Below are 25,237 nucleotides of genomic sequence, written 5' to 3'. Positions count from 1 at the left end.
GTGTTTAACACACTTTATCTCGTCAATAACCTAATAGACTTCAAGGCTGCTATGCTCTTATTTTCACACTCATGTTTTTCACAGAATCAGATCATGTTGCATGCCTCTGGTCTTTTCTGACCTAAAGCAGTGAAGGGAGGCCAGTTATCAGGCGAGAAAGCAGCAGAGGGGCTGAGCAGGGCTGTTGGTTACTCTGAATGTTAAAGGACGAGTAAGAATGGGCAAACAGGCCCATTGAAATGTGCAGGTTGAATGTTTTCTTAGGGTAATACAGTGCATAATAACCCCTATTTTTAGGACCAACTTGTCTTTTTTTATTTAGAGTGGCACAGTTAGTCTGACTAATTGTGTTCTACAGAAATTGTTAGTAGTTTATTGCTGTTTTTGTGATTCTGTGGGTGAAAATCATCTCTATACTAATGGGCCACCATGATAATGCACTCAAAAAATTGATTTTCATCCATTTTGATAATTAAAACAAGCTAAAACATTTCTTAAATGATTTATCACAAACTCACTGTGCATAATCAATTTAGGTTTGTAAAATGGAAATGTACTTAATATATCGCCATTCAGAATCCATAAATAGGTTTTGTTGTCCAAAGTTAGATGTACAGAAAATGCATGAAATATTAATTGAAGCATTATATTTATTTTAATCTAATTAAGAATTATTTATCTAATACACAACTAAATTAAAATAGTTTGCCAATTATTTGTCTATATTTGTATGTCAGAAAACCCAATAGACAATAGTTGGTCAAATCCAGAAATGGAAAGAAAAATAATAATAATTATAATGTAATGTAGTAATTTAAAAGTAAATAATTAAAAATTTATAGTATTTACTGAAATAATCAGATTTAGTGAACTTAATGAATTAAAATGTATATTATTTCAGAAATATAATGTAGTTAAAATGCACTTTAAAAGTAAATCATATAAATATACTAATTTAGTGACTTCATCACATCTATACTTTATTCATAATTTAAAATGTCAATTTAAACACAAATTTAATACCCACTTTTAAATCTTTTTTTAAGTGTGATTCAATATGGTTTATTTAGAATGTTAAACACTGATTGAAATGCATTTAAAAAATTTACTAACAAAGTTATATTTTATTATATTTCAGATAAAGCAAAATGTTTAATATCAGGAGTATTAAGTGTAATCAGTCAGGGATGGAGGAACTGGCAGGAAAATGAAATGCATTTGTACAACCTTCACTGCACAACTTTTCATGCAGTAACTTCGAGCTATGGATCTGTCCGTTTATAAGTATTCTGGGAAAAAAGTGCTCTCACCTTTTGTTTTCTATTGAGTTTAACATCGGTCCACTCTCTCATATCCACAATCAACAGACCCCAGAACCCCTCCACAGATTCTCATTGGCCACTGGCTTTCCCAGCTTTGGTCACACAGTATGAATGGGGTAGGCTGAGGAATGCGGGGACATAATAGTTGGAATGTCAGTTTGCTAAGAGCTCCCCCTAGACCATACACACACACACACACACACAGCCACAACAACACATAGAAACATACACATGTTCCAGCACATACAGACATGTCAAAGTGTGCTCTCTGTGCTCATTCACTTTAAGATTAACAATGAATGGAAAACAATTAGCAATGTTAATGAGATTAAGAAAAGAAAAAAAAAACAGCATATAATGAAGGCCCCATTTCCACATTTAAAGCATTTGAGAGAAGACCATGCATCATTACTTAATATAGAACAATCTGAAACTCTATGACTTTCTCAGCCATAATATAAAGAACAATAATTGCAAATATATGTTTATCTTAAAACAGATTATTTGCATGCATTATACATAGGGGCCTATATTTGCCACAAATTATCTGTGGTTTAACATCCTTTGCGAAAGAGCTCAAGTCTCAGGAGGTTCAAAACAACCACACTTAAGCACAGTTCAAAATCGCTCTAATTATGGCCTGTGTCGTTGTTGGACAGACAGGCTGCTGACCCTGAGGACTGTCATCATTTAAGTGAGATGTTTTGGTTTTGTTGCTCGTCATGGGAGCCGGGCTGAGATTGCAACGTATGTGTGTGTGTCAAGAGTCAAGAGACATTTATTTGTCATTTGCATAGTTATCACTGGGGAAAACTGGGCAATGAAATGCTTGTAGTTGCTTGTGTGAGGTTAAGTTCTCATCTATGTTTAAAGCCCTTCTTGTGAGCTGTAAATAATGACTGTAATACGAAGAGACTGACTCTATATCTATCATCTATCTATCTATCTATCTATCTATCTATCTATCTATCTATCTATCTATCTATCTATCTATCTATCTATCTATCTATCTATCTATCTATCTTAACCATCAATTAAAGTGGCAAAAACTCCTTTGAAATGTCAGTATTTAAAGGCAGACTGCAAATTCTCAGTCAATGTAACCTCCCGCGCGCTCCATGCTCCACCCCGTGTGTTTCGCGTGGCCAGCTCTTTGGCGTGCTCGCGCAGTACTGAATCTATAGTGAGATCTCGCCGCGCGCAAGCGACTACTCAATCTGCACTCTGCGTCCCGACTGCTCACCAGCGCGACAGGGGGAAAACTTTCTTAAAACTTTTATCGCCATTTTCTCTCTTCTCCTCCTAGAGAGCAGACTGCCTCCCGGATCTCTTAAACCAAAGAAACTGATTTAAGAAGTACCTCACCTTTACAGCACTGAAAGTGCGCGCGTGCATAGAGCTGGACGCAGCGCAGATTTGCTTTAGTTTTTCGTAAATAAAAAAAGTCACTACAAAGAACGTAAAGTCTTGAGTAGGCTACTTTAATGCTTGTTGCGTTTGGTCGCTTTTTATTTGTTTTACTTGTTTCGCTCGTTATTCTTCAGAGGCCCGGTTTTATTGCTCAAGACAATCCAGTTCGCGAGATTCGAGCGACTAAAAGAAGTTGAACAGAAACGCCGCATCCTCATGAGGAAATCAGAAGTAGGCTACGAATCTAAGAGATTTCGTGACTTAACCTTTTAGTTTTCTTTTACTTTGTGCTGTTGCGGCTCGATTGCCCAAGCAGTCCGTGATGAAGAAGATGTTGGTTGTATTCACTGTATGTCTGTCGCTGGTGGTTTTGGCGTCGGCTCAAGCTGATCAGAAGGCAAAGAGCTGCAATGATGTCAGAACTGCTTACAGTTCAAAAGGTTTCAACGTCAACGATGTCCCCAACAAAGGAGTCCATGGTGAGTTACACAGTTTAAATAGTTTTTTCATCGTCAGTCATCGGTCAGTGATTGTCATCCAGAAGCGCTAATGCTCATGTAAATGCAGTGATTTTATCTGGAGCGGGGATGAGGCGGAGGAGTGGAACAAGGTAGCGTTTTTATCTCCACTTCAAGCCTGAACGAGGGGGAGAAACTAGCCTCAGGACACAGTTTGACTATAATCACGGTCTTATTTCCCCGTAAATAAAGGAGAAAGTTTTCCTGATTCGGACGCCAGTTAGGGAGAGTCAGGAAAGGAGACCTTCTTTTATGTTCCCATGTATTTAAGGCTTTGAATCTACACGGAATTGTGCAAATTCGATAAACAAATGCAAAATGCAAAGATATTAAGGAAACTCACTAGATAACTAGCATCTGAAATTGGCATGACATACTCTTTGCTTTATAAAGTGTTATGAGCATGAGGCCACAGGTAATCACAGCCATGCTGATTTTCAGTTCAACAGCACGACTGTATAATACATCATGTAACAAAGCATTTACAATTTAATTATATCCCTGAGAAGAGATGATGCCAACACCTCAGATGATGCCAACCTTCATACAACATACAAAGCAACCAAATTTTGCAATAAGTTTGATAGCAACATATAGTCATTGCTAATAGTGTGCACCATGTTTTTGATTATATGACATTAACTAACGGCTTGATTTTTACCGTAAGGACCTCAACTTGAGATAGTCACCACTGATAAGCTTTTACTAAATATAATGTAGAAACTTTAACTTTCTGTAAAGCTGATTTGCATAGAGAAAAGCGCTACACAAATAAACTTGAACAGAATATTCAGGGGCCTGCAAACAGCTTATCAGTATCACAAAATAATGTGCCTATTTTAATTTTTTTATGATCTCACAAGTGTAACCAAAATATAACATGAGCATTTAATTAAATTCTATAAAAAAAAATTGCAAATGCGTTATCCCTATAAATGTATCAAAAGTGGGTTTTCATAATGAAGCCATAGAAGAATCATTTTTGGTTCCTTAAAAAACCATTCAGCTAACAGTTCTTAAAAAAGCATTTTTTTTTCTGAGTGTGAAAAACATGAATAATCCAAAGAACCTTTTTCCACCATTAAGAACCTTTTGTGCTGTGCAAATGTTCCATATAATGTTCTACAGGTTCTACATGGAACCTTACATGCCAATGAACCTTAATTTTTAGAAGCGGAATATAGAAAAATAATTAATGGAGAAAAAATATCGACTGTTTAATGCTGTGCATCTGTCATATCATTTGTGATTTGTTTGATTTTAGTGTTTTGTAATCAATCCCTTTCAGACACGTTCCGCTCACATACTCTGATCTAGAACGCAGGGAACACATGGTGATATAAACTAAATATCTGTACTCTTGAAACTTTGTTTAATCAAATTTAAAACCAGAATGAATTGTTGCATAATATATAGTGTATTCCTGTGATTCTTCTAAGTGATGGGAAACAATTGAGCCTGAGTCTTTCCTGTACTTTACACCAGCCCGACAGGTCCATTGTCTTCCCAGAGGTGTCATTGTGATGCAAACTTTGAGTGTTCCCCAACATGTCTGCATTTCTCATGTTTTATTGTGTCAAATTTTGTTGTGATGGCTTTAAAGAATGAATTATAAAGGCTCGTTTAGAGGTTTAGTTGCAATGTGCGTGTACCTCTCACAATGGTGCACAATATGTGTCGGGACCCTGCACAAGGCTAACCTTAGTTAGCATGCCTCAGTAAATAAAAGACTGAGATAATTGATACACAGAGAGTGACATGGTCTGCTGTCACTGAGGGGTGGAGGTCCTTAGAAAGCAAAAAAGGAAACATAAATAGCCCTGCTTTGGCTTAACAACGTCTCCTGTTGCCAGGGAGAAATGGTCCACAGGAGAACCTAATAGAACCGGTAGTGGCCCCACGGTTCTGGCTTTCTGAGGTGGCCTTCTTCACCTTGTAGTCAAAACATGTCTTCTTTTTTCTTCTGTAGTCCGGAAGCACAATTCCATCCTCATGGTTTGAGCCAGTCCTACACTTAGCACTTATCAGGCAAATAGTCAAAGTTACATCCCATGCATGATGATTTTTCAGTGTTTCCAGCAACTCATCAGCAAGAAAGGCTGTTTGAACCGGCGGAAATATCAACTTTCTAACTTGAGATCTTATGGTTAAAGGCTTTTTGTACATTATATGGAAGTGAACCTAAAATGAGGGATTCATTTGGTTGCTATCATCATGCATGTCCTACCACAGTTTCCTTCCTGTAATGTTATTTGTCTATTTAAATGTAAGTCAGGAATTTTCAGAAGAAGCCTTTTCATAAAATTAATTATCAAAAAAAAAACTGCTATCATTTACTCACCTTAATGTTGTTCCAAGCCTTTAAAATGTTGAAGGATGTTCTTTTAATTTCACTGTTTGTTCAAAAGTGTTTTTTTTTTATTATTATCTTTAAATAAAGAAATGCATGCAGGTATGGAATGACCCCTTTAAAGCTGTGGCTCTTACAGCCTCTAGCTATTTCTCCAACAAATGTGCTTAATTAAATATTTTAAAATCTAATTGTAAAAGTCAAAGTATCATGTTTAAGACCCCTAGCAAATAAGTTTGCTGAGACCACTTACCACTTGATGCTGCCATTTCCACTAAGCTGCACTCAGGTGGAGGTTGTAATGTGAAATTGGTGTTGGAATCTTTCTGTGTATTTCTCTGCTGGATGAGTCTGGTTTTGAGAGCAGGGATATTTTGGTTGAGCAGAGGTGAGATCTTTCTTCATGCTCCAAGTGCCTCTCTAGATCCTCTCAGTTTGAGAGGACTGTGGATTATTGCACCTTAGGAAGCTTCATAGTTCTTAAAACCGTGAAGTACATAGATCCCTTTTGAGGTCTAAACTGCCCTTATCCTCCAAACCTCAGTTAAACCAAAAGCACCGCCTGGCCCTATAAAAAGCTTCACTGCTGGTGATGGTTTGATTGGCCTAGATGTCGTAAAACACTTGTGTCAAGTGATTCTTGCCCAGTGGTGGCAGGCGGCCCATCTTCAAAGGTTTCAGAGGAGGGGTGGTTAATACTGACCAGATTGGTATCTTGCCTTGTCAACAGCTCCTCATAGTGATCCAGCAGATTGCTTTTCACCGCACTGGAGAAATCTGCTTTGCTTTATGTTGGCGCTTTGCTCTCATGTCATGCATCAGGTATGGACAATGGCAAAGATCAAACACGTTTCCTCCCCCTTTCTCCTGAAAGATTCATCCCACTCTTAATTACTTCAGTAAATTATGAGACTTGGAAAGGCGATGACATCACCTCGCTGGCCTCTTGATATTGTACAGATCAGATCTGAATTGGACATACTTGATCTTTGGCCTATATCTTGGATGCATCAGCATAATATATTTATCTTTGCAGGCCAGTCTTTTATTACGGTTATTATTATTATTATTATTGCTTGCCTTGTATTTTCACTTTAAGAGATAATTGAACGATTGTGTCATTTCATAGCAGGTCTACACTGAACTTTCCAGGAAGTAGTTCTGCCCTTTTCCCTGTCCCTTGTGTGTCTATAAACTACTTCAGCTACTACTTCTTTTTTCAGCTATTGATAGAATTGGTGAACTCTTAACTCTTGTTATTTTTGTGTGTACTTTAACTATATCTGTAATGGAGTTTTGCAGATAAGATTGTAAATGAGATGTAATTAAGCTGTTTTATTTGGGTAAAACATGTTTCCACTGACAGTCAGATGGGTTGAGAGTCACAAGGAGTTGATCATGCCAGTAAGAAGTTAATTTATGCTGTTAATAAGACCTTTGTATGCCACTGTGTCAGATCAGAGCATGCAAGCCCCCTCCTCACCACTCCGGCTAATCAGAGGGTAATCGCTCAAGTGCGATAATGAAAGAACAAATCATGTTTGTTGTCACTATTGGCAGCTGTGTGTACCATGATCAGGGCAGATGTCACTCATTAAATTATATGTTACTGGAATAATAAAGTGAAAATACTTCAGTATTTTGTGAATTAAGTTTTTATTACACATTAACACCTTTCTAATTCTGTTTTAAAGTAGATGACAGGTAACACTTCCATTAACTATTTCTAATGAGATATTACAATTTAAAACAATTGTTCTATGCTAATGTATTGTAAAATGCAATTTATTGCTTTGATGGCAAAGCTGAATCTCTGCATCATTCCTCCAGTCGTCAGTGTCACATGATTCTTCAGAAATCATTCCAATATGCAGATTTGCAGCTCAAGAAACATTTCTTATGATCAGTGCTGAAAACAGTTGGGCTGCTTTATATTTTTGTGGAAACCGTAATTCCAGGATTCTTTGATTGATTTGATTGCGGTTCACGTTTGCCCTGCTGTGGGACAGACTGAAGCGGAGCTGATCTGTGGCAGTGCTCTCAGTGACCTGACCCCTGTGGATAACTGCCTGTAATTGAGTTTGGCTATCAGGAGGAAGTGGTCTTGTGAATGAGAACAGAGCAGTGTTTGGTAATGAGCAGGCAGGAGGAGTAGTGCCATGCGACCGGGCCAACACACTCTCATGGTAATTTGAAACTATTTTAAGTTATGGAAAATTCAAATGAAGTTGTACAATCTCATTAGTACATTTTTGTATGATCTGCTTTGCAGATTTAAGAGTGAAACATCATGCTTATGTTTTTTTTTTAAGGTCATACTTTCCATATAAATCACATCATGATTTTCCTGATCTGTGACTTTTCTCCACACATTTTAAAATGTGTGGAGAAAGTCTCTCTTTCACTGCTTCCTCTCAATCCCCCTCCAAAAATAACCCTGAGAGCGACAGCCTGTGCAGTGTGTGGGAACAATGGGATGCTCCTTTTAGTCTGCCCCCTCTTTAGCGCAGTCCACGGGGGGACCACCAAGACCTCCTCAGTGGGACCTTAGAGACAGGAGCAGCAACAAAGTCTCAGCCGGAGGACCTTCAGCAGAGGATTGACTGACCGTTGAATGAAAGAGAAAGGAGTTTTGACTGACAGAAGAAGGGCGGCAGACAGTGGCAACTTAACATGTTACTAGGAGAAGCTGCCCCCACATTTGATTGAGCCAAAGCGTGTGAACCGCTCACAGGCAATGTGAGGAACGCTTCGGAAAGTGTCCAGGGGCGGGATTTGTGGGCTCTGACTCACCCTGAGTCATCGGTGCACTCGGAATGGGGAGATGTGCACAGACATGAAGAATAAAGCCCCACACTTCTTTTGACATTGTTAGTGTAGTTTGTGGTTTTCCCTGAATAAATCTGGCACAGTACAGAGTGATTTCGGATGGGTGCTGTGTAAAATCCGGCCGTGTGTTTGTGGCTTTCCACACTTGAAGGCAGATACAGGCTGCCACTGAAGTTCCTTGTTAACACTTCCCATTTCCATGCTGTTAAATCGACACTCCCTGGGCTCCCAAACTTGGCTGGTGGGTCTGTTCCTGTTCCTTTGCATCCTGCTGGATAGGGACGGCATTGTATGCAGTGTTTGTATCGAAGCAGCTTTTCTACACTTTTACTTTGGATTTCTAAGTAGTCTTGTCTAAGAGTTATCCCTCCGTTCCTTTCATTTGTCCCACTCTTCTCACCTCCCTATCTGCTCTGTGTGTGGGAAGTTTTCCAGATGATTTTAATACCAAAACAGACTGCTACAGCGAAGGCTGCTGTTTGCTCAAACCTTTCCTCCCATGGCTTTGTTATCAGGCATTAGCATGGCAATATGTGCTGGAGTTGTCGAGCAGATACTGACTAGAGGCTTAAGATTTGGATACAGTTTTCCACTGGGACATTCCCTTAACCTCATTCTTCTGCAGAACTCCCCATGTGTGTTATTTGAGAGCTGGTGGGTCCTTTTTCTTTAGCTGGTTTCAGTCACATTGGTGTTGGTCCCCCAGCTTTGAGCAGATTAATACTTTTATTCTGGAAATGGACATTGAATTGATCAAAAGTGGTAGTAAAGACTTGTATTATATTATTATTCAAATAAATGCTGTTCTTTTGAACTTATTCATTGAATAATCGTGGAAAAAATACACCAAGGCTTCCTCAAAAATATTAACCATCAACTGTTTTCCACATTGATAATTCTTGAGCAGTAGATGGACCACGTGACACTGAAAAATGGAGTAATGATGATGATAAATTCAGCTTTGCCACCAAGAATAAATTACATAAAATATATTCAAATGGAAGTTATTTTACATTGTAAATATTTTTCACAATATTTTTCCCCCCAAGTAAATACAGCCGTGGTGAACAAATAAGACTTCTTTCAAAAACATTACAAATTCTTCCTGACCATAAACTTTTACATGGTTGTAGAAGACATTAAACAAAGCAATATGAATGCCCATACAAATACATATTGTGTTGGTAACACTTTAGAATATAGTTTCATTCATTAATTTTAGTTAATACATTGTCATAAACCAATAATGAACCATTTTACAAGCATTTGTAAAAAAACAAACAACATGTAAAAATATTAATAAATACAGTGAAATTATTGTATCATCAACTAACAGGGAAAATGCATTGACTATTGTTAACAAATGGGACCTCAGTTTTAAAGCGTTACGGAAACATGATATGATTGTATCGTAACTGCCTTAATGTAAATCAGTAATGATAATTTGACTATTATGTCTGTGGTTTTTCTCCCGCCTCTCACAATCATTTGTGGGTTTTGGGCAGAAGCCCTTCACTCTGGGAATGTTCCAGTTTTCCCGTAATCCCTGCTAATTACTCGCACGGCCACAGCCGTGCCTCAGAACAAGACGTTTCAGCCCGCTTGTATGCAGCCAGTTCGATTACCTAATTCTGCACTTCATACACATGAAAAAAAGCCTTTGGAGAGAATGGAGAATTGAGATGGTGTGTTTGGGCAGACGGGTGAAGGTGGTTAAAGAGTTCCCTCGCAGACCTCCATCCCACCTCTGGCTCAAGTTATTTTTTTATTTTCCCCTAGTCTAGTTTGACTGTTCAGTTTGCCACAAGTCACTCAGACAGACCCTGGATAAATGTTTTTGAGGTGGGGCAAAGTCATAGTGATGATTTCACTGAAACATAATGGAAGAGCGGCCTGAAAACCTTAAAATGGCCACATTTGATCTCCTTTCATTCTTTGAGAGCAGAAGATGTCATGATTCTGCCCTCGTGTCCTTGATTTTTCCTAGTCTTGAGGCAGGATCATGACAGACCCATGTTTTGTGTACAAGCGCATGGCCTTGTCTTTGGGCCATGTGCTTGTGTTGTCTCGTTCCCTTGCCCCGCCCCCTTGTTATCCTAGTCGTGTCGTGATTGTCCTATCTGTAACACCTGTTGTGTCTTGATTAGTACCCCTATTTAGATCTCCTAGTGTGCTCTGTCTTGCGTCGGTTCATTGTCATTGTGATTGTACCTCCACGGTGTTCTACAATTGTGATTGTGTGTGAGATTGTGCCGTACCTGCTGAAGTCCTTGTATTACCGTGAGTGTTTATAGTTAGTATTTAGAGTCCTTGTTTATCTTGTCAGTCCAGTCCTGTTTTAGTTATTTAGTCTTTACCTTGCTCCGTGTTTTCCCCCTCGTGGGTTTTTATTTTCCCCTTTTTGTAATAAACCTGTTTGTGTTGTAAATCCTGTCTGCACCTGAGTTCCTCCCTTACCAAGATCCTGACAGAAGATCCCCTTGTTGGTTGATTTATTGACATTCCTGTCCGTATATAATATTCTTGATGGTCGAGATGTCAGTCAAATGCATAGTAAGTTTACTCCCGCTACAGTCACTTATTGCCACCGCTCTTCCCACCAACTTCACGTCTATCCAGTTTCCTAAGCCCAACAGGTCTATCAGAATCATTGTTGCAGGGTTGTAGCTTTGAGGACTTGAAATATGATCTTTGGCCTGACCTCATCCTGGCCATGGGCCTTCTTTTCCTCTGTCTTTCACCATCCCCTCTTCTTTCTTGTGCATTACTTCAATGCTTGTCCGTCAGTTTGGACATCTGCTGGTTTTCAGCCGCTCTTAGATGTCGGTTATAAACACTGACAGAGAACGGTTCGGGCTTCTGCTGCTTTGCTGTACCAAGGGGGATAAGGTGTAGGGCTCCTGCATTAAAACCTTTCATATGCTGAAGGTTAAGGTGATGTTTTGTTTTTAAAAAGTGGATTTTGAGAGTTAGGAAGAATATAAGTGTAAAAATGAAGGGGATCTAGACTTGGAGAGCCACACAATGAGCGCGTTTGTGGTTTCAGTCATATGCGGCTTATGGTGGGCTTGCAAATTTCCAAACAAGACATGCTTTGACCTAGATATAGCCCCCTTTTGAAACTCATATTGTTTGTGTGGATCTATGGCAGTTTGAAGTTAAAAAGCTTTGTTTGGTCTGTTCTGTATTGTAGGAGACTATAACACAGACAGAGAAATATACAGAGTTGAGTTGTGTGGGAAATGCCCTTTTGGTGACTCTTTATACACATTATGATGTACACATGTGCTCAACTAAAACTTCATGTGGTTGGATTGTTGAAAGTAGGTTTCTGTTGAAAGAAACAGTGGCTTTTTAATAGGTTTTTGTGTTGAATATTTAAAGCAATCATAATCGATTGCTCGTAAGCAGTTAATAGCCAGTCACCACTCTATTCAATATTTATATCATTTGCTAAAATTTACCAATTAAGCTTTATTCTAGGGATGCACCGAAATGAAAATTATTGGCCGAAACCGAAAACCGAAAAAGAGAAAACCAAGGCCAAAAACCGAAACCGAAACACCGAAAGAAATTATGCCAATTATTAGCACCATTGCATTTATTGCTATGACCGTGTACTAACTTTACTAAAATTAAGACATTGCAATTGTATAAATTAATATTAAAGTTTCAAAGATAATTACAATTACATAACTTATTTAAAAAAAAACAACATAAAAATAAATAATTACAAATGATGCAAATATTTATTAAGCACATTGCAACAATGCACAGTATAAAATAAAATTCAAACTAAAAATGTATCCCACTCATGTGTATATTTAATAATAATGTACAGGCCTACTGGCCTGCAGAAAGGTTTTTAAATGAACAGTTCTCTCATAAAAACAAAGTGCATTTAGGTGAAGTGCATTTGAAATTTTTCTATGTAGGACTAGAAAGTGCATTACTTCTCCAGTAGGCAAGACTGTTATCACTTCTGGGGATCGGGACTTCAGACAGATAAGGATCTAGCTGTTAAGCAGTTGAGCTTGTCATCTGCCTGACATTTGAGAAATATTTCAGAGAGTGTATTTAAATAGGGCCAGGGCATAAATAAACATTTTTTATCAAATTAAAGCAGAAATCTAGCAGAAAATCTAGCATAAATATGACTACAATCTGATATTATGTATGTATATATGTTTGTGTTTGTGTGTGTGTGTGTGTGTGTATATATATATATATATATATATATATATATATATATATATATATATATATATATATATATATATATAGTAGCCTAAGAACAAAATAGCCAACGTATTATTATTATTTTTTGCAGAATTCCAATGAACATATCAGACAACGATGGTGCATGCCACTCATCTGGTGCAGAGACGAGTCTTTTTTTCTGCGCTCTGATCTGTCTCCTGCGCTTGGCGCTTCTCCGTCTCCACGCGGGTTCTCCGCATCCAGCGCGGCCTGGATCATTTCTCGTGCGCGCTGCCTTATTTCCGCATCCAAGTAATGGTCTTTATAACGCGGATCAAGCACATTCGCGATGAAGTGCAGAGGATCCGACAAGATCTCAGTGAGACGTGTGCTAACAGACTCTATAAGACTGTACTTTTCTTTGTTTTCACTTCGTGGTCCGTCTTAATCTCGTTGTAAGGAGACGTTTTAGTGCTGCGAATAAAGGAATACGAAGAGAGAGAATGTTCTCACTGGTGTTAAGTGAATGTCGCGTGGAGCTCGTGGTCTGCGCTATGCAGGTGCACGGGCAGGTCGCGGTTTCTGTTTGCGTCATCACAACATTTCGGCCGTGTTGTTTCGGTGATAAAAGTCTATCGGCCGAAAACCGAAAAGGCCATTTTCGGCCGAAAATTTTCGGTGGCCGAAATTTCGGTGCATCCCTACTTTATTCACTTTTTCACACTTTTTGTTGCAAAGGGTTGCCAAGAGGTGGAACATTTCTGGAAACTTTTCAAAATTCCTTGGAATATTCCAAAAAGCCTTGGAAATTTTCCAGAATTTATAACATTGTCATGAACAATTGCGAGGAAAGATGTGCTTGAGAAGAGCAACGAACATTATCTTATTACATTTTGATGAGGTGCATTGTGGCATTTTTCTTTTCCCAATGAAGGTTTGAGAAAAAAGTATTTTAAAGATGTATTTTCTTGCCAGAAAAGGGCTACATTCATACAGCCATTCAGTGTTTTCTGTAGATTGCAAGAGAGAAAATATTTTAATTCAGTATTTATACCCTACTCAAATCAGGATACTTCCATCTCAGCTAATCATAATGCATACTCAAGATGCCCATTTAAGGTGTCCAACTGTCCCCTAAATGTGTTTCTAAGTATTTTATGCAAATCATTTAAGAAGCAATGTGTAAAATTTCACACTTGTCTTACACACTAGTACAGTGAAGCAAATAATACCAGTAAAAATAATATTAATTAAGATAAAAATTTAATTTCCTCTACATGCATCAGCCTAGGTTTAGTACTTAGCATAACTTTCACGTTACAGCAAAGCTTTGGTTTGGGATTGTTGATATTTAAGGGGAAAAGTGAGTTTCCTGCAATCCCCCAAAGCGTTTGTTACCATTTGACTGATTATTTTAGGTAATGCATGTATTGTCACTGCTCAGCCAGGCCTACAGTTTTTTACTTTGGACCTTCCCACCCCCTGCCAACCTCTCCACTGTCTTTCATCTGTGTGAGTCTTCATGCAAACATGTGGACAGATGTTCATTTTTGGAGAGGGATTGGGGATTCATTCATTATAGCATCCGAGTGAGCTGTGTCATCAGCTTTTCATGTGTTTGTTTTTCCCCCTTTTCAACCCTCTCTTCCTTCTCGTCTCTTCATAGTCTGTACCTTTTGCCCTCTTTTTCCTCATGGGTAAACATACGGTGCATTCCAGGCTGTCAGTGTCTCTGCTTTCATACAGATTCATTGTAATTTCTTTTATTGTATCTCTGGCTGAAGGTATTAGTTGGAGTTATGTAATTGCTTCCAACTGAACATTGCTCAATTTCATGGAACCGGGTGTGTCCGTTTCTTCACCACGTCCCTTGCTCAGTGGATGAATCAATTATATTAATTGTTATAATGTTGGCTGTTTTTCAACAAAAATGCACCAAATTAAATCATAAGTCATTAGTGTCAGCCAATAAATGAGATTTTGTTAAGTTTTTATTTGATAAATTTTAAAGTCACTGTGACGGACAGATCGCTATGTGGAAATTACACTAAAACAGTCAGGATTATGCAAACGTTTGTCAAATGTGGCTTATCAAATGTCTACTTTAAAACTAAAACAAATACCAATATTTTCAGATGTTATCTAAGCCTTATGAAACATGCACATCCAATGTGGAGATGACGAGTCAGTGTCGTTGACTTCCTCACTGCAGAATTATTATAATTATAAGACAGTCCTCTTGCAGTTTTTTTTCCCTGGCACATTCATAATCATTACTTCTGTGGCACGCATTGGTAAGCTTTATGCATGTGCTTAAACAATTAAAAGCTCATTATTATGAATTATATGGTTTATTAATATATACACGTGACTAATTGTTTAAAATGAGCCACTGCTAGTCCACCAGAAACATCTTTAGTCGAGTGCAGCCCTAACTCAAAACCTATGAACTTTTTTACACTTATCTTTGTGCCAACACTTGATTTTCTCATCACCATGTTGTGCTTGTCTAGTTTCGCCCATGAGATCTGACTCTGCTCAGCCATGAACTGACTTCCATGAAGTTTGTATTAGGATCTTCACACTCCAGCATTCATGAAAGCACAATATAAGTAATGAACAACGGAGATCCGCCGATTCCTCTGTTAAACTCCAAACATGCAGTGTCCTGACTTTTAATGTGTCGTTGAAAGAGCCATTGCAAGTTAAATGATTCACAATGAGGTGACCTGGGAAGTGGTGTAGGCAGGGAGCTTTTGTGAGCAGAGACAAAGCTGGAGACGGCTCGCTGGGGCGGGAGAGGCAGACAGACCCGGAGTGATGTTGTGGAATCTCCCCAGGGACTTCTGGGTAAATGTTCATGGATGGCAGCCTTTTGGAATGCTTACCAGTGGGGAGTTTTAATTGGCCAGAGGCCCTGCTCTGGTTTAGCAATCAGAGATTGACTGGTACAAAAGGATGAGAGCTTGTGGGTGATCACTCAAGTGTGTACATCAATCTAACATATGTGTGTCTCACTGCACCGATTCAGAGTTTTTGAGGATTTACGTGGTATTAAGGCTCCCTGCCTGCCCGGCATCATACCTTACATCTGGTTTATGTTTTGTGTAGTTTTGATGTTGCTCTGCGCCTAAGTGCACCACAGAAGACCAGGAGATTGTTTAACTGCTGTGCTCTTACCCTGGTTAATGATCAAACAGCCGTCTAGACTCATAAGCCTGTTATTAAGAGTCAAACGTTATGGCTCAGTAGTATACGATCGGGACCTTGACTTTTGATGAAAACAACCATATTGCTTTGTTTTCTGTGCATTTATTTCCTCTTCATTAACCCACGTTCCATCTGAAAAGAAAGTGTTGGTGGTTTGGTGTTTTGACAGCTGTGTGGGAGAGCTTTTAATCCCTGATTAATTTAAGGAAGCTTCATTTCTCACACATGCTTTCCTTGGCCTTGTGGCTGACTGCCATGTGTCTTCAACTCTAATTCTCCTCAGATGAATCTCCTAATCTCTGAACCATTTCAAAGTGAATTTTGAGTGCTTGTTTTATACGATTAGAATGAAAGAGCTCAGCAAGAAGTGGATTTAAACATTTCTGTGGGCCCAAATCTTTTTTTGGATGAGATTTATGTGAATTCAGAGTGCAACCAGATGTATGTAGCACAGACTGTAACTCTTGTTCTAAGATGTTTCTACTGAAAACAAAGGTAGTTGGCATTAGATACTTTTTTGGTATGTTAGCACGTCCTTCAGTGCAACATGAAGTAGTCCATCTTAAACTGTTTGTTAAATGTAATTCTAATGCTGTTTTTATGAGCTTATATTAACTGAGAGACTGTGAGGAATATTAATATTTGTAAAGTTGTGATGTAGCTGAAATAGAAGACCTTTTGTTCTGTCAATCGTTTGTTGATCAGATGAAGGCAGATTGGCTAGGCTAAATACAAGTTTAAAGCCCACTGCAATAAAGGGCAGGGTTAAAGCACACTAAATAATTGGAGAAGTCAAGCATACGTTTTAAAACTTTTTAAACTAAATTTAAACTTATGCCTCGATCAGCTGTTCACAATAAGCTTTTAGGAAACAGATAATGCCAACTTTAAAAATGTATTGTCACACTGCAAGGCCATTTCAAATGTAGGTAGAGTCATAAAAAAGTAAATAATCATTTCTTAAAATATGCATTTTCCACTATGCATTAATGTAAAATTGAACCAAAAAAAATTCATGGACATGTTTTGCATCAACTGACCCATAAACCACTGTTGAACATTTGTCACGTTTTTGGCTGCACTATTACCTTTGTTAAACCATTATTAACCATTAACTATTTGAAGGTGAAGGAAAAGTCTCTCTAGTCTAAACTTGTTGTCCTGTTGTGAATTTAAATGTAATATTTTAGCCAAACCGTGATTTGACAGTGTTTTTTTTCACTCTGTGTTGCTTCCTTTATTTCGGCCTTACCGGACACAAGGGCCATAGTTTGCTGAATGAGCCATGTGTCCCTGCTTGGCTGGACTGTACCGTATTATAACTGCACAAGTGTCAGATGGGCCTCTTGGTGTGGGATATCCTGCTCGTTAACTCAGTTCCTCATTAATATGACACTTGCCCCATAGGGCTGCAGAGAGATGTTTCTATCAAGGGATATCACTCGTACCTCCAGATTAAAGACCAGAAGGGTTCAGCTGCACTTGTTCCAAGCGAAGTCTGGTTCATGACCTCTGCGGACGGATCAACCAGATGGAGCAACCCACTATAGAAAATGCCCAGCTTTGGATCAGTAGCATAGCCTGTGAAGTTAGCCTCAGAAGACCAGGGAATAGTTGGTGCTCTCTATGGAGCAAGAGGAGAATGTATCAGGAATGGGAAGGGATGCTGGATTAGAAAAACATGACCTGTGAAATGAATTTTTTGCTAGTGTTTTCATAGTGTTAGACTTGAGGAATGTGTCCTTGAGCACAGACCCCGTTAACAGCATCAACAGAACACGCATGAGTGCATATTTGGGGGAAATAGAACTTTCTTTGCTATATTGAATCAGAGATTGATCTATGTAGGCAAATTCTAAGGTTCATCAAGCTCATTTTTGGGAAATAAGTGGAACAAGTGGGTCATTATAAATGCATCATGGTTATGATGACAGAACTATTTGGCTGCATTTAAAATGGCACAAAAAATCTGATTTGTTTGCTCACATCTAATACAGATTGGATTTTGTTGTGTAAATGAAAAAATCTGCATGAGATACAAAGTGGTTTTAAATCCAGATAATATCTGGACATCCGACCTATGTCTAAAAACTGATTCCCCACAGAACTCTCAATGCGAGGGCGACACATTTGCACATAAAGACTGTGTTTAAATGCTGGTGTGCTGTATGCACTTTGAAATTTAGATTTATACATCATCTTAAACAAGCTGAATAAATAAGTTTATAATTTGTTAGGATCTGAAATATTTTGGCCAAGATGCTGTCAGGAGAAATGGGCAGGATTCAGATGCGGGTTTACGCAAGGCTTTATTTAAAGCAGAGGAGGCAGATCAGATGAGTCACGTTCACAGGATTACTCGTAGTGACTGGAAGAATAGTCGAAGCAGATGAATCAAACCGATGAGTAACGTTCCACAGTTATTTGTACGACCACTGAGACCGGAGGGATGACACTGAAGCTTCCAAGAGCTCTGCACTGGGGAACAGGGGGCAGAGAAAACAGCTAAACACACTGGAGCCTGAGGACAAGACACGACAAAGGTGAGTGCTAAGAACAGCTAGAAGATCCGAGCTATTGAAACGAGTAACAACAGTCTGACAATAGGCAGAGAAACACAGGGAATGATAAAGGTGTAAAATTAGAAGAACATAGAAAACAGGTGGCGAGCAATTAAGGTTCATAACACAGAAACAAGGAGGGCGGGGAAAACTCAAACAGGTACACACGGTGAGCTGACAAGTGATAAACACACACACACACACCAAAAAGGCAGGTGATTAGCCCCGAGACCCGACAGTACCCCCCCTCCCAGGAGCGTCACCTGACGCTCTAGGAAGGGCCCTACCTCGATGTCGCCGGAAGTCCTCAATCAACGAGCGGTCCAGAATGTCCCGGGACGGCACCCAGCACCTCTCCTCTGGGCCATACCCCTCCCAGTCCACAAGATACTGAAACCCCCTGCCGCGGCGCCGCTCATCGAGTAATCTCTTAACCGTATAGGTGGGAGATCCATCCACAAGACGAGGGGGCGGGGGGGTGGGCCGACTACAAGCAGGATTAAGGGGGGAAGAGAACACCGGCTTGACCCTGGAAACATGAAATACCGGGTGAACCCGACCAAAAGTTGGAGGGAGCTTGAGCCTGATCGCCACCGGACTAACCACCTTGGTGATGCGGAATGGCCCAATGAATCTGGGTGCCAGCTTACGAGAAGGCGCCCGGAGAGGCAGATCCTTGGTAGAAAGCCAAACCCGCTGACCACACACATAGGCAGGAGGAGAGGATCGGCGACGATCAGCTGCAGTCTTGGTTCGGCCAGAGGTTTGGATCAGAATCCTCCTGGCTTTCTCCCAGGTGCGACGGCAGCGCTGGACGAAAGCCAGGGCGGATGGAACCGCTGCGTCGGGTTCCTGTGAGGGGAACAAAGGTGGGTTATAACCAACAGAACACTCAAAAGGGGACACACCTGACGCGGCCACCGGAAGTGTGTTATGAGCGTATTCTGCCCATGAGAGCTGCTGGCACCAGGAACTCGGATTGTTGGATGCTAGACAGCGGAGCATTCTTCCTAGATCCTGGTTGGCCCGCTCACACTGCCCATTGGTCTGGGGATGGAAACCCTGAAGACAGACTTGCGGAGGCCCCAATCTGTCTACAAAATTCCCTCCAGAACCGGGAGACGAACTGGGGACCCCTATCAGAAACCACATCCACCGGAAATCCATGGAGACGGAAGACGTGGTCCACCACCAGTTGGGCGGTCTCCCGGGCGGAGGGCAGCTTGGGCAGGGGGATAAAATGAACAGCTTTGGAAAAGCGATCCACCACCGTGAGAACCACAGTGTTACCCTTCGAGGGAGGAAGCCCAGAGACGAAATCAAGGGCAATGTGTGACCAAGGACGGGAAGGGATAGGGAGAGGGGTTAGCAGACCATCAGGAGGACGATTGACCGTCTTACTTTGGGCACATGTGGGGCAGGCCAACACAAACTGTCTAACATCGGCGGCCATAGTAGGCCACCAGAAACGCTGTCGGATGGCAGACAACGTTCTCCGAATACCTGGATGGCAGACTAACCTGGATGAGTGACCCCACTCAAGGACCTCAGAGCGCAGCGCAGCCGGCACCGACAACCTGCCCGCCGGGCACTCTCCTGGCACCTGCACCCCTCGACCGGCCTCCTCAACTCGCTGCTCGATACCCCATGAAAGAGCCCCGACCACCACCCCCTCAGGAAGGATGGCCTCGGCCGCAACCTCCCCCCCTGGAGCATCGAACAGACGAGAGAGGGCATCAGGTTTGGTGTTCTTAGAGCCCGGCCGGTACGAGAGGGTGAAGTTGAACCTGGCAAAGAAGAGCGCCCAACGGGCCTGGCGCGAGCTCAGCCTCTTGGCCGAACGGACGTATTCCAGGTTCTTGTGATCCGTCCAGACCAAGAAGGGCTGCACTGACCCCTCCAACCAGTGACGCCACTCACCCAAGGCCAATCGTACCGCCAACAGTTCTCTATTGCCGATGTCGTAGTTACGTTCTGCAGGGCTGAGACGACGAGAGAAGAATGCACAAGGGTGGAGCTTCCCATCGTGGAGGGAACGCTGAGATAGAACTGCGCCAACCCCGACGTCCGAAGCATCAACCTCCACAACGAATTGGGCCTCAGGATCTGGAACCAACAGAACAGGTGCAGAGACAAAACGGGACTTTAAAATGTCAAAGGCTACCTGCGCCTCCCGGTTCCATCTGAAGGACACCTTGGTGGAGGTTAAGGCTGTGAGCGGTGCAGCGATCTGACCAAAATTTCTGATGAATCGCCGGTAGAAGTTGGCAAAACCCAGGAATCGCTGCAGAGCCTTCCGGGAGTCAGGGACCGGCCACTGGGCGACAGCTTCAATCTTAGCGGGATCTGGCTTGATCCCCTCCGTGGAAATAATGTGGCCAAGGAACGTAACTGACTCAGCGTGGAATTCGCACTTCTCCGCCTTGACAAACAACTGATTTTCTAGTAAGCGCTGGAGAACCCGTCGGACATGCTGGGTGTGTAATTGGAGAGAAGGGGAGAAAATCAAGATATCATCCAAATACACGAAGACAAATTGATTGATCATGTCACCCAACACGCTGTTGACGAGTCCCTGGAAAACGGCTGGAGCATTGGTAAGACCAAACGGAAGAACCAAGTACTCGTAGTGTCCCGAAGGAGTGTTAAACGCCGTCTTCCACTCATCCCCCTCCCGAATGCGCACCAAGTGGTAGGCGTTGCGCAGGTCTAACTTGGTGAAGACGCGAGCTCCCTGTAATAACTCAAAAGCAGAAGACATTAAAGGTAGGGGGTACCTGTTCTTAATAGTAATGTCATTCAAACCTCTGTAATCAATACAGGGGCGCAGGGAGCCGTCCTTCTTCTGAACAAAGAAAAAACCTGCACCAGCGGGAGAGGAGGAATGGCGGATGAGCCCAGCTTGAAGTGACTCACGTATATATTTGTCCATGGCCTCTCTTTCAGGACCCGAAAGGGAATATAAACGACCCTTAGGCGGAGAAGAGCCCGGGAGAAGATCAATGGCACAGTCGTAGGGGCGATGCGGGGGTAGCGAGGTGGCCCGGGCCTTACTGAAGACCGCCCGAAGATCATGGTACTCCGCAGGAACACCGGCCAGGTCCGAGGGATCCTCCTGAGGAAGACAAGACACAGAGACAGGAGGAAAAACAGCACCCAAACATGACACGTGACAAGACTGACTCCAGGCTAACACGGAATTGTTGACCCAGTCAATGTGAGGATTGTGTTTGTGCAGCCATGGGTGTCCCAGAATTAAAGGGGCCTTAGGGGAATCAATAATAAACAACTCGATCAGCTCGCTATGGCTATCAGCAATATGAAGGTTTAACTTGGGGGTGATATGAGTGATGGTGGTAAGGGGACGGCCAGCTAACGACCATGCTGATACGGGACTAACTAAGGGGATAAGTGGTATTCTCCATCGTTGGGCAGAAGCAGCATCGAGGAAGTTCCCCTCAGCCCCTGAATCCACAAGGGCGAGTCCAGCGTGAGATTGACTCTGGACGGAGAGTTGGAACGGCAGCTGAGTCCGTGCTGCAGGAGAGCTTGAACTAAGAACCGTGCCCACCAGGACGCTCCGCCTCACTGGTGGCCCCTGGCCCTTTAACGGACAGTGAAGAGCGAAGTGACCTCCCCCGCCGCAGTATAGACACGCCCCCGACGACAGACGCTCCTGCTTCTGTTGTGGTGTAAGCCGTAAACGACCCAACTGCATGGGCTCCTCCGAGGGCTGTCGGTCGGCTGAACTGGCTGAAGAGGACTCTAGGTGGCGCCACGGGGCGGGAGTTTGCCGTTGCTTGCGGCGGCGGCTGAGACGGCCCTCAATACGGAGCGCGAGATTAATGAGGTTATCCAATTCCTGCGGGAGCTCTATGGCCGCGAGTTCGTATGAAATGGCGAAATCCAACCCCTCAAGAAAGCGGGCGCGCAGCGCGCTCTCATTCCAGCCACAGGCCGCCGCTAAAGTCTGGAACTGGATGGCGTAGTCCGTGACAGAGCTCCTCCCCTGAGTCAGACGCGATAACTGGGCCGCCGCCTCGTCTCCCTGAGCTGAGCGATCAAATAGTTTTGCCATCTCATGACTGAAGTCCGCGAAGGTTGCACAACAGGAAGCCCGCGATCTCCATACGGCAATCCCCCATTCGCGGGCACGGCCCGAAAGAAGTGTAAGTACGTACGCAACTTTGGCCTCTTCTTTTGCGTAACGCCGGGGCTGCAGAGCGAACACCAGCGAGCATTGGGAGAGGAACGCTTGACAGGCGTTAGGATCGCCATCATAGACCGGCGGATTGTTGGCATGAGGTTCGGGCTCGTGGAACATACCGGTGTGAAGAACGGATCCGCTCGTTGCCTCTCGCCGAAGACCGTCCACCCGTGCGATGAGCTCGGAGACCCGGGCAGTGAGAGTGTCCACTTTCCGCGCGGTGGTGCCGAGCTGGGTGGCATGCTGTCCCAACAAAACTCCCTGCTGAACGAGAGCCGAGCGGAGCGGATCAGATCCCGCTGAATCCATGATCTGGTCAGACTGTTATGTCAGGAGAAATGGGCAGGATTCAGATGCGGGTTTACGCAAGGCTTTATTTAAAGCAGAGGAGGCAGATCAGATGAGTCACGTTCACAGGATTACTCGTAGTGACTGGAAGAATAGTCGAAGCAGATGAATCAAACCGATGAGTAACGTTCCACAGTTATTTGTACGACCACTGAGACCGGAGGGATGACACTGAAGCTTCCAAGAGCTCTGCACTGGGGAACAGGGGGCAGAGAAAACAGCTAAACACACTGGAGCCTGAGGACAAGACACGACAAAGGTGAGTGCTAAGAACAGCTAGAAGATCCGAGCTATTGAAACGAGTAACAACAGTCTGACAATAGGCAGAGAAACACAGGGAATGATAAAGGTGTAAAATTAGAAGAACATAGAAAACAGGTGGCGAGCAATTAAGGTTCATAACACAGAAACAAGGAGGGCGGGGAAAACTCAAACAGGTAGACACGGTGAGCTGACAAGTGATAAACACACACACACACACCAAAAAGGCAGGTGATTAGCCCCGAGACCCGACAGATGCAACTGTTTGAAAATCTGGAATCTGAAGGTGCAAAAAAAAAAAAAAAAAACTTTAAAGCTGTCCAGATAAATTTTTAATCAATGCATATTACTAATCAGAAATTAAGTTTTAATACATTTACAGAAGGAAATTTACAAAATATATTTGTGGAACATGATCTTAATATCCTATTGATTTTTAGCATAAAAGAAAAATCATGTATTTTTGACACTTGGTACAAAAATACACCAGCAACTTGATGCATGGCATCAGCTGAGCCTGATCTTAAAACTCCAACAAACATAGCAAAGTTTTGATAATGCCTCAGTGTTTGAGGGGAACCTTTTCCAGAAAATCAGCCTACAAATTGTTTGCTTTTAGTTTAAGCATTATAGTTTCTTTTGAGTATTTTATTTAAACTTCCAACAATAATCATATATTTCAGCTTTAATTTTAGGTACAACAGCAAAACTGCCTTATCATTTTTAAGGGTTAGTGAAAGCAAAAGTAGTCATTAAAAACTGAAAAATTATTGTTTATGGTGCCCTGAAATAAGAAACCTTGACTAGCCTGATAAGTACACTAAAATAGAAAAATTAAATTTAAAAAGAGGTAAAATATGTTAAGAAGGAAAAAGGGTAGTCATTTTAACTAACATTGAGCAAATAAAACCTTGTCTCATTAAATATAGTGAATGTTACAGGAAAATATGGCCTACATGTTAGCGTTAAGTGTCTCCTTACCAGGCCGTTCTGTTTTTTCAGTACTGCACTGCAAGTGCCAATAGTGACCGTACGCACCGGCCAGCTCTGCTGTCATTTCCATTTAGCCGTCCCACATTTATTCCGAGTCTCTGAAAGGCATCATTGTGCTGGCAATAGTGTTGTAAACTTGTCATGGCAGTGTTTGAAAGATGCTGGATTTGATTTGGAGAGAAAGAAAGTAATTCCCCTCTTTATAACCACCATATGAGTAGTTGCTCTGTAATAATGGGTTCCTGTTACAGTTTTCCCATTTGAATACGCACCCATTGCGGTGGGAACTGCACAATGAAAACCAGAGGAGTTGTATCTTTTACCATAAATAGAGAGCGCCAGCTGTTTCCTCATGAACAAGACGCCAGTTGTGGCCTCTCACACTCGTTGAGTGAACCAAAGTATTTAAACTTTTAGGCTCGATTTTAATAAAGAATCTGTGCTAACGGTGAACAAGTCTAGGTGATATAGCTCAAATAAATAATGGTCTAGTTCGGTCTCTATAGATATTTCTTCTGTTTGTTTATTTTTTCATCAAAGTAAATGTCAAATGTTTAATTTTAAGTTAAACACTGGAAAACATGGCTTGGTTTTTATTTATAATTTCTAAGAATAAATGTACACTTTTTTTATTTAACTATTTATCCACAGCTATCAGTTGTAACTTTTTTCACTAAAATGTTTTAATTTAAAAAGTGATTGCAAACAAATAGTCAGTGTTGGGAAAGTTCACTTTCTACATGAACTAGTTCAAAGTTCAATTCACAAACTTTAAAATGAACTAGTTCAGTTCATAGTTCAAACTACAAAATTTTGAACTAAGTTCACTAAGTTCACAGAATGAACTAGTTCATAGTTCTTTTTTTCCATATGTTGCTGCGAACTATTATTTTTCTAAATTATTGCCACTGCCCATATAGAATCACAGACAGCAATTATTTTATCAGTTTTAACAATGAAGCTATGCATCAGATTTCATCTTCATATCCAATTTTGAATCCTTATCCAACCAGGGTTTACATTACCAT

General features: G+C 41.5%; 1 protein-coding gene across 1 annotated transcript in view; it reads left to right on the top strand.

Moving 5' to 3' along the window:
• Window positions 1–2,490: 2,490 nt before the first annotated feature.
• The window catches only part of LOC113057955 (glypican-6-like), a 42,842-nt gene continuing 20,095 nt past the window's right edge, over window positions 2,491–25,237 (top strand). The window contains exon 1 of the mRNA XM_026225590.1: window positions 2,491–3,211. Within this exon, the coding sequence (XP_026081375.1) occupies window positions 3,055–3,211 (157 nt within the window). The 5' untranslated portion in view covers window positions 2,491–3,054. The remainder of the gene's footprint in view (window positions 3,212–25,237) is intronic.

Source organism: Carassius auratus, chromosome 39, assembly GCF_003368295.1.
Source record: "Carassius auratus strain Wakin chromosome 39, ASM336829v1, whole genome shotgun sequence".
NCBI classification, from domain to species: domain Eukaryota; kingdom Metazoa; phylum Chordata; class Actinopteri; order Cypriniformes; family Cyprinidae; genus Carassius; species Carassius auratus.
The sequence above is the reverse complement of the archived record's forward strand: the minus strand, read 5'-3'. Positions and strand labels throughout refer to the sequence as shown.